General features: G+C 34.4%; 2 protein-coding genes across 3 annotated transcripts; both read right to left on the bottom strand.

Moving 5' to 3' along the window:
• Window positions 1–545: 545 nt before the first annotated feature.
• LOC107902769 (proline-rich extensin-like protein EPR1) lies at window positions 546–2,456 on the bottom strand. Its single transcript, XM_016828893.2, has one exon. The coding sequence runs from the start codon at window positions 2,454–2,456 to the stop codon at window positions 546–548; it is 1,911 nt and encodes a 636-aa protein (XP_016684382.2).
• A 3,327-nt stretch (window positions 2,457–5,783) lies between these two features.
• Window positions 5,784–9,136, bottom strand: LOC107906581 (serine/threonine-protein phosphatase PP1 isozyme 2). 2 transcript variants are annotated; one of them, XM_016833617.2, is made up of 4 exons: window positions 8,637–9,136; window positions 6,857–7,416; window positions 6,557–6,770; window positions 5,784–6,240 (listed from the first exon to the last, which is right to left on the bottom strand). In XM_016833617.2, the coding sequence occupies exons 1-3, from the start codon at window positions 8,827–8,829 to the stop codon at window positions 6,597–6,599; spliced, it is 927 nt and encodes a 308-aa protein (XP_016689106.1). In that variant the 5' UTR covers window positions 8,830–9,136; the 3' UTR covers window positions 5,784–6,240; window positions 6,557–6,596. The 2 variants fall into 2 exon arrangements, with proteins under 2 accessions (XP_016689106.1, XP_016689107.1); XM_016833618.2 differs by having other exon boundaries at window positions 5,784–6,237.
• Between the last annotated feature and the right edge of the window lie 1,136 nt (window positions 9,137–10,272).

Here is a 10,272-nt window from a genome sequence, read left to right as displayed (position 1 = left end):
CTTATGTTATAATTTTATGGTCTTAATTTTATATATAGAGCAGAAGAAATGACCAAACTTGAAAGAACTTTTTTCCTTGACTAAAAGATACCCGTTGCTTTATGTTTACGAGTCGTTTTCTTCTTACAAAAAATGTGTTAGAAAACTTCTATCGTTTATAGGAAAAAAGTAGTATTTGTTTCACTTATTGGCTTAACTCATTATCATAAGATCATTAAGAGATATAAATTGCCATTAACAGAGTACTTTTGTTGACGTGCCTTAATTTTTTGTCTTGTTTCTTTCTATTTCGCATTTTCAAAAACATAACATGCATGCAAGTTATAGTAGGACACGTACATATTATTAATAATATTAATATTAAATGATACAAAACATGTATTATTAATATTAAATATATACGATTATACAATATTTAAAACTTCAAAAACAAGCAGCAAGGTGATTACTTTTATTCATTATATATAGTCCCAACTTCCAAACTTTAGGGCTTGTTTGAAGCATCCCGAGGTTCAGCATTGGGACGTTTCGTTAGAGATGATACTTTATGGTACGGAGACGGCAAAGTATGGAGGAGAATAGCCACCTGAAGGTGGAGGATATTGATAAGGTGGTCCATAGCTAGGGGGAGATTGAGGAGGCTGCGGATGAATTTGAGTAGGTGGTGAGTACTGCATTGGTGGTGGATGACTTTGAGTGGGCGGCGAGTATTGGGTTGGTGGTGGATGAGTTTGAGTTGGAGGTGAGTATTGCCTCGGTGGAGGATGAGCTTGAGTAGGTGGTTCACAACCTTTAGTGGGTGGCGTGTATTGCATTGGTGGTGGATGTGTTTGAATGAGTGGTGAGTATTGCCTTGGTGGCGGATGAGCTTGTGTGGGTGGCGGGTATTGCGTTGGCGGTGGATGTGTTTGAGTGGGTGGTGGATGGGTTTGAGTGGGTGGCGGATGAGCTTGTGTGGGTGGCGGGTATTGCGTTGGCGGTGGATGTGTTTGAGTGGGTGGTGGATGAGCTTGAATAGGTGGTGGGTATAGCCTTGGTGGTGGATGTGCTTGAGTGGGTGGCGGGTATTGCCTTGGTGGAGGAGTTTGAGTTGGTGGTGGATGTGTTTGAGTGGGTGGTGGGCATTGCCTTGGTGGAGGGTGAGTTAGTGTAGGTGGTGGATGGCCCTGAGTGGGTGGCGAGTATTGCCTTGGTGGTGGATGAGCTTGAATGGGTGGTGGGTATTGCCTTGGTGGAGGATGAGCTTGAGTGGGTGGCGAGTATTGTGTTGGTGGTGAATGAGCTTGAGTGGGAGGCGGGTATTGCCTTTGTGGAGGAGTTTGAGTTGGTGGTGGATGGCCTTGAGGGGGTGGCGAGTATTGCCTTGGTGGAGGATGAGCTTGAGTGGGTGGCGGGTATTGCCTAGGTGGAGTTTGAGTTGGCGGTGAGTATTGCATTGGTGGTGGATGTGTTTGAGTGGGTGGTGGGTATTGCCTTGGTGGAGGATGAGTCTGTGTGGGCGGTGGATGTGTTTGAGTGGGTGGCGAGTATTGCCTTGGTGGTGGATGAGCTTGAGTGGGTGGTGGGTATTGTCTTGGTGGAGGATGAGCTTGAGTAGGTGGTGTGCAACCTTGAGTAGGTGGTGGATGAGTTTGAGTGGGTGGCGGGTATTGCGTTGGTGGTGAATGAGCTTGTGTAGGTGGTGGATGTGTTTGAGTGGGTGGTGGGTATTGCATTGGTGGAGGATGAGTTTGTGTGGGTGGTGGATGGCCTTGAGTGGGTGGCAAGTATTGCTTTGGTGGAGGATGAGCTTGAGTGGGTGGCAGGTATCGCCTTGGTGGAGTTTGAGTTGGCGGTGAGTATTGCATTGGTGGTGGATGTGTTTGAGTGGGTGGTGAGTATTGCCTTGGTGGTGGATGAGCTTGAGTAGGTGGTGGGTATTGTCTTGGTGGAGGATGAGCTTGAGTGGGTGGTGTGAATTGTGTTGGTGGTGGATGAGCTTGAGTAGGTGGTGTGCAACCTTGAGTAGGTGGTGGATGAGTTTGAGTGGGTGGCGGGTATTGCGTTGGTGGTGAATGAGCTTGTGTAGGTGGTGTGCGACCTTGAGCGGGTGGCGAGTATTGCGTTGGTGGTGGATGACTTTCAATGGGTGGTGAGAGTTGTATAGGAGGAGGAAGTCGATAAATAGGAGGTGGGTAGTCTTGAGATGGTGGTGGATATCGTATCGTTGGTGGACTTTGAGGAGGTAAAGAGGAAGGAGGATACACGTATAAAGGTGGTGATCGACCATACTCCATTCCATCTTTCATGAATACAGATTGAAGAGCAGTGGAATGCTTTGAAAAGCCAGCTTTAACATCACCATTTTGCCTCCCATATACATTGGTTAAAGAAGCAAACGAAAGGGCAATGCTTTGATCTGCGATCACTAGCAGCACCACCAATGTAATTTGCGGAAGCAAAGCAAACAACTTCATTTTAAAGCATATATGAATGACTGTTTTTGGTACAGTGAAAGAGCGGCGAACTCACTGTATAAATAGCCTCTCAAAGTGACAATAGCTGACAAATGTTCTAACACAAACAACTTGTTCTCTTTATCATCTCTAAAGTTTCAGGTTTATTCACACACAGTCTCTTATAATTTCTGGTTTATGCACAATATTCCGACGTTAAAGTTTATGTTCTTTTGTACCGTTATACACCGACATGCATCTCGCCCATACCCTGTTTCATATCAGATTTTGAATTTTTATTTCATAATTTCAGTTCAAAAAATAAGAGCACTTTGATATAGCCATTGTCCACGCCTAACGTGTACCTTACACTGCTTCAAAATTCGCCAATCTATTTACCTGTATCACTAAAAAATTCTCAAAATATTAAACTAATCTTCTTTTTCTAATGAAACAATCAAATAGTTCTTTTTTAAAAGAAAATTTACCCACTCTCTTCTTATTGGAAAAACACAAAGAAAAGTGCACAAAATCAAAGGAAGAAGCAGTCTAAAACTTGGATTTGTTATATATGAAAATAAGCTGCCACCTAAGCAAGTTACCATTTTTTTTTTGAATATCCTACTATGATTTGATATATATGATATGCTACTATATATATATATATATGTATTTATCATGTACATGAATAAGTTACCAATATATATTTTACCATTTATATTGACAAGTAGGACATACCACCTGTCAAAAAAAAATACAGCCAACTAAGCAAATTACCATTTTTATTTGAATATCCTAATATATGGAAACTCATTGTAACTAGTTTATGATAATCTTTTTACTGTTTAAAATTTATCCACGTTTATTAAAATGTGGTTTTTAAGGATTTTATCCACATTATACCTTATTATGAGGCTCCTTGATACCCTAAACCTTTGATTATCAGGCAACAGAGTATGAAGGGGTAAGTGATGTTCATATTTAAGCTATTTTTTAATGATGTTATAATTTAATTAAGTTGTCAACTTACGACCCATTTATGAATCGAATGTTTGAAGCCTGAAATATCAAACATGCACCCCCACCGACATGCAAATGAGCTGTTTTCTTCATCGTGTCAATTAGCATACACCTTTCCCTCCATGTGTTGAAAAGCTAATGTAGTCGCATGCAAAGTTTGAACACTAAAATATGTTGATTATGAAATCCAATCCAATTGTTGGAAATGGGATATGATTACTGAAGCTGAAATTCACTCATTGGTATGGTAAAAACACCGCATACATATCATGTTTTCCAGAAATTATTTTATGTTTAAACTATCGAGGTTTTTCTTGGACGTCATTTGATTGACTATTCGGAGGGGGGAAAATACACGAGGAATCTGCTGACACTATAAAGGGAGACCATTGCCACCATTTTCCGGTTCAAGAGTAACCGAAATTACTCATATATGTATGATTCAGTGCATGAATGCGTTTCTGATGCATGCAACTCATCTCTCCACGCCAACTTTTCATCTAAACCCAAATACCTTTCAGATTACAGCACCACAGCCTTCGATTTTTCTTTCTTTATTTCATTCTTACTACCTTTTTAAGTAGTTAGAACAATTTTTTAGGGAATAAGTAAAATTTTAAATTTTTATAGTCAATATCTTTATAAATTTTAAATGATTAAATTATTTTTTTTAATTTTAGGGGGTCAAAGTATAATTTTACCTTTACTAATTTAAAATTTTAAAAAATTTTAAAGAATCAAAATAACAATTTTCCATTTTAGGGGGGGCCGTGGCCCTTGCCAGCCCCTTTAGATTCGCCTCTACTTCTAAGCTTAATACAAAGTAACATTATTTAAAAGGGATAAATCCCAAAACTATACATGATGAACTTTGATTTTATGCAATTTTATATATTAAATTTTGATTTGATCTAATTCTTGTAAATTATTAATAAAATTATTGCTATAACATCATTTTATGTTTATATATTGCATGCATAAATAATTATATTTATCCAATATAAAAATAAATTGATGTATTTTTTTCTTTAAATGTGTATGATTAAATCAAAATTAAAATTTTAAATACACATTTGAACCACAATTAGAGTTTCATGTGTATAATTGTACCAAATTAAAATTCATTTATATAACTACACATTAAATCAAAGCACAAGTATAATTTTGAGATTTATCCCTATTTAAAATAATAATTGATTGACATAATTAACTATAATATTAATTAAGTGATAATTAAGATGCTTAAAATTCTATTCAAGTAATAATTCTATTTTACATAAATAAAATTAGCACAACTTTTATTTTCGTCACAACTTTTTAAACTAATAATTGTAAATTATAATTATAATTATCACAATATTTTCTTATAGTTTATATTTAAAGTTTTATTAAAGTAATTATCACAACTTGTATTAAATTATAATTATTTTTAAATATATAACTATCACAAATTTTTAACTAATAAATTTAAATTAAATATTATAATTATTTTTAAAAGTGAATTCAGTTCAAAAGTTTTTCCAAACTCATGTTTTATAGATTACACATAGATAGTTACTATAAAATTCAAATTTATTTATGAGAGAATATTTGATGCATAAATCTCATGTATCATTAGTAAATAAAAATTATTGAAGAACTTGAAATTTTTATTTAAACATAATTAATTAATTATAATTATTTTATTTCTCATTCGAGTCTTTGGCTTTGGGTTTTAGATTTCAATTTTTTTAAGTTTAGGTTTCAAGTTTCGGATTTAATTTTTTTTTCATTTATTTATATTTAATACTTATAATTAACATTTGTTTTAAAAATAAAGTTATTTATATTAATGTTTGAATCCTTTAATATTTTTATTTTACATCAATCATAATATTTATTATTAATTGACAACGTATCAAATATTCTCTTCTTATTTATTATAATTTAAATCCAAATTAAGTAATATTATACATTGAATTTCCAAGTCCATAAGCAAATTCATTAAGATACTTTTTTTTTAAAAAATGGTCAAATGATTAATATTTGCATTTATTTTAAATCTATAAGATATTCAAATACACACAATCATTTTGATCAAATCTTGGTGTTTTTTCCCCCTTTTTCAATATTTTCCAAGTCGTAGGAATTTTTTTTTAATACAAGGAATAAGTAGGAAAAATAGAAGAAAAAGAGAATAATTTCTTTCTCACAATTTGGTATTTTATCTTTTGACTAAAATAATTATAAAAAATTCTAACATTTTATTTTCACGACTCCCAAACAAATCATTAGCCCTTAATTGACAGCCAAATAACCCAACAAACTTTTAATCGAAATAAACCAACATTTCATTCAAAACAAAGACTTATTTGTATACAAATGAAAGTGTAAATTTTTATTTAGGTACAATCAAAACATAGGAAATTTACAAACATGAAATAGTTCAAAAGCTCTTTCAATATTTTAGCTTTTTTTCCCCTTCCTCCTAATTCCTAAACCCTCGTTATTTCCTCCAACTCTTCTCCCTTTCCTATGATAAAATAAAAGAAAATATTGAAAATGCCATGGGTTCTAAAAAATGGGTGAATAATGAAAAAAAAAAAAAAGGAATCAAAGGATTTCAGTGGCTGAGTCCTTGTCAACCATGCCTTATCTTTCGATTCATATGGTTATAAAATAGTGGTAAACAGATAACCTGTACCCTTTGATATAGGGAAGGATATGGTCATATTTCATTATCACATGGAGCTGCAAAACCAGCATCAGCATCCTTAATCTTTGAACATTTCTTCTCGAATCACTACTGAAATTGCAACAAATATGTTATAATCGACAGAGACAACACAGAAATTAGGTTCACATATGAGAAAAGACAATTAAAAGTTTATGATGAAGGTTAAAGACATTGTATGATCAGACAAACATCATAAAATATGTGCAAGTAAATTTTCATGCGAAGTCTATAAATAGAATATATGAACACAAGAAATGGTGGCTGAAGATAACAAATCAAAATACACAGTTTACAATGAATTTGTAACCTAGGCGATCGATCTGACAAGTATTGTGGGTAGAATTATATGATAGAGTTACGTGATAAAAGTTGGATTAAAACTTACATCAGCAGTTCAATGTAGGAACAGAGACAGAGTAGTGTCCTCAAATGAACCTGGACCTTTTATCTGCAGGCTTAAGAATTTGGAAAGAGCACATCAGGCTTTCATCAACGCTCATCATGGCCCCGGCATTATCAAATTCGCCACAATAATTGGGAGCGGAAAATATTGTCACGAGTTGTCTGTCAGAAAAGAACTCGTATCCATCTTCAACAACCTGACAGAAGCATTAGGGTTAGCTGCTTTGCTTACGTCACCCACACACATAAAGAAGGAAGAAGATAAAGAGCAAATAACCCTAACCTGATGGGCACGGCAAACAAGGTCCATATCATTTTTCATTAAGAACTCCGAGACTCTATCTGGGCCAAATGTGAATGAGACTCCTCGATCGTTCATACCCCAGCCTTTTATATCCCTACCAGGATCAGACCAAAGTAAATCACAAAGGAGACCAGAATCCGGGACATCGGTTGGACGAGTTATGCTCCTAATTTGATCTAAATTTGTTAGATCAGGGGAAAGGCCACCATGCATGCACAATATTTTGTCATCTATTACAGCAGCCACCGGAAGACAGTTAAAACACTCGGTAAAGATTTTCCAAAGCCTCACATTGAACCTTCGTTTGCATTCATCATAAAATCCATAAATCCGATTAATAGAAGCACATTCATGATTCCCTCTCAAGAGAAAGAAGTTCTCGGGATATTTGATCTTATAGGCAAGCAAAAGGCATATTGTTTCTAGACTCTGCTTGCCACGATCAACATAGTCACCCAGGAATAGATAATTAGCGTCAGGGGGGAAGCCCCCATATTCAAAAAGCCTCAGAAGATCAGTGTACTGCCCATGAATGTCACCTGGAAGAAAAAAACAACAAAAGAAAACAGATTATTAACATTTCTTTCAAAATGTTAAGACCAATTGTCAAAATTAGGAAGATAAATTTCCAGAACTGATGTTCAAAGTAGCACCCCAATCTTCAATTTGCTATTTTGATATAGCTGTTACTTCCACAAAAATCGAAAGTGAATTTAGTTCAATTATAACCCTAACACTAGATAGCTACCATAATCAGCAGAACATTTCCAACATTTCATTAGGATTTAGGTGAGTTGCTTTATCTGTTCTTAAATGGAACGACCAAGTAGTACGAAACAAGTATTATTTCAACAGTTTTCTGGTACTATGGTGGAAGAAACCTTTAAAGAAAGATTTAAATAAAATCACAGGTACGAGCAATCATTTAGTCCTCTGTACTTATAATGGGTATTTATGGTGAATGGAGGCTTTAATAATGATAGGGCTCCATGCTTTCTTATGTGGTTCTATCATTTTCATGATCTTCTCGATGTTCGTCATGTAAAAATATACTAATAAATGGCTTCTTTTAAACAATCGATAATCTTTGTAGTAGTCATTGATGATTAACATAAACATTCTGGTTTCCCCTTCCATCCTCTGCCATCTCGGAGTTTTCTCCACCTATGAGTCTTTCCAGCCAACCCACAACCCTCGAGTAACCGAGATAAAAGGAATGCAGCGCCAGTTTAAAACATTCTTGCATCCCAACAGCATTAAAATCCTAAGAAAATCTAAACATTTGATGCATCAAAACGTTACAATTCACACCATCACTATCCCATCAAATTCGGATTATATGCAATTATGTATCGCAGAGACGATCAATAGCTTAGAAACTACATACTCAACCTCATTTTCAATCTTATTCTAAATTAAGAATCTGGGTAATAACCAATCATACCAAGAACATCCAACAAAAAATTCAATTTTGGATTAATGTAATTTAAGCAAAGAAATCAAGTACTCCAATGCAGCCGCTACGAACATACATAACCATAATCATTCAAAAAGCTAAAACATACATTTCCTTGAAAATTTTTGCAATTTTTCCCTAATATAATCACATTCCCAAATAAAAATAGAACATTTCTCCAAAGTTTTCAACTTTTGCCTTATCCATTCGAAATTCAAAACACCCAAATCCTAAAATTAAAACGTGAATTTCCATCATTTTCAAGTGGGAACAAAGAAAACAATTATTAAAAAAAAGGCGTACCACAGATCTTGATGGGAGCTTCAAGCTCAAGAAGATTAGGCTGTTGAAGAAAGATTTCTCTTGCGACAGTGCAAAGCTGACGGATCTCGCCTTCCAACAGCTGCACTTGCTTCCCGGGCCTCGCTTGTTTTAAATCCAATAAACGATATATTATATCATCCAAAACGGCAGGTTCCATTGAAACGGATCCCATAATTTGGGGAAATGATTTTTTTGTTTAAACAATAACAGCAACAAAAAAAATTCTTTGTTCTTCTCTCCTGGGTATTTCCAAAACTGAGTTTTGGTTTGGTTTGGTTTGGAGGTTCTTTGAAAAAAAGAAAGAGGCGGAAAGCGGACGCCTAGTCTTTTTTAATTAATACTTTTTTACTGCTATATTTAAAGAAAATGATTAAAAAAACATTTATAATTTTGTAATATAAGGGTGGCGGTGATTGGCTGACTGAAACTCCGATGTGGCGGAGAAGCCTATAATTTTTTTTCTATATGTTTGTGAATAATTCTCATCGGGGTCCATAAATCCGCTCCTTTTTATATTAATAGCCTTTGGTAAAACTAAAAGCCGTTGCCTTTGTGATAAAATTTGGAGATATATTTTTGGATTTCTTTTACTTTGTATATTATGTCCGATATATATTTTTATTTATATATATGCTAATTAAGATCATCAAAATGATGAAACTGGATTTTCCATAAAAAAAATTAAAGTTACTTTATAATTATAGATTAAATTCGGAATACTAGTAGCAATTTGGTTTTGAAATGTTGGGTGAAGTTTGTGCCCATTTAACTGAAAAGGAAATAAACTACAACATGAATCTAATCTAATCCAATTAAAAACAACGTATGACAACAACCAAACAAATTTTGAGTGGATATCAGCTTGGCTTTGTTTGATTTGATTTAGATCCATTCAATTTTTATTTTCTTTTTAGAATTTGATAAAGAAAACAAAGAATTAATTTTCGTACTCACATTTAATACTCAGTCAAATTCGGCTATCGTAAAAAAGGTTGATCTGCAGAGTACCACTCTGTTCAAATGGGTATTCTAGATTAAAACATAGACGTTGATGTGTATTCCATATAAATTATATATAATTGAGTCAAAATGCCAGGCGTTGCGTGTGGCCCTGTAATGTGCATGCTTATCGGGCGGTCGCTTTGTTTTATTCCCCATTACCCTAACTGTCAAAGACGATGGACAGCACGTTGGAGTCGGTTATGCTCACGTTACGTCCCTACTTGTTCATGCCACCATTCAGATCTTCCCAATATTTCATGCCTACTCGTATTTTGGTCAGACAGCCAAACTCCGTCTATTTAAATATCATTTCTTTAACATGAATTACATGGACCGGCTTAATAAAGTCCTTTTTCAGATTAAAAGGTTTTTTACTTGAATTTATAACTATAAATATAATACAATTTAGTATGACTATAGTACAATCGTAAATATATATCTGAATAACTGTAAAATAAAATCAAATTAATAATACGAATGTTGAAATACTCAGAACTAAAATCAATCCATCAAAAACCGGTCAAATGTCAATTTTATACCTTTTAGTCCTACATCCGCAAACCCAAAAATTTTAAAAGAAAACCCAAACATGACATTTAACGCATAAACCTTA

This window comes from Gossypium hirsutum, chromosome D05 (assembly GCF_007990345.1).
Source record: "Gossypium hirsutum isolate 1008001.06 chromosome D05, Gossypium_hirsutum_v2.1, whole genome shotgun sequence".
NCBI classification, from domain to species: Eukaryota; Viridiplantae; Streptophyta; class Magnoliopsida; order Malvales; family Malvaceae; genus Gossypium; species Gossypium hirsutum.
This window is presented reverse-complemented; position numbering and strand designations above follow the sequence as displayed.

Bases quoted from the DNA above. Each gene is read 5' to 3' on its own strand.
- LOC107902769 (XM_016828893.2), bottom strand. From the start codon at position 2,456: ATGAAGTTGTTTGCTTTGCTTCCGCAAATTACATTGGTGGTGCTGCTA.
- LOC107906581 (XM_016833617.2), bottom strand. From the start codon at position 8,829: ATGGGATCCGTTTCAATGGAACCTGCCGTTTTGGATGATATAATATAT. The intron at 7,417-8,636 runs GTACGCCTTTTT...TTTTTCTTCCAG, and splicing joins AGCTCCCATCAAGATCTGTG to GTGACATTCATGGGCAGTAC. The intron at 6,771-6,856 runs GTTAGGGTTATT...TGCTTCTGTCAG, and splicing joins TTGTTTGCCGTGCCCATCAG to GTTGTTGAAGATGGATACGA.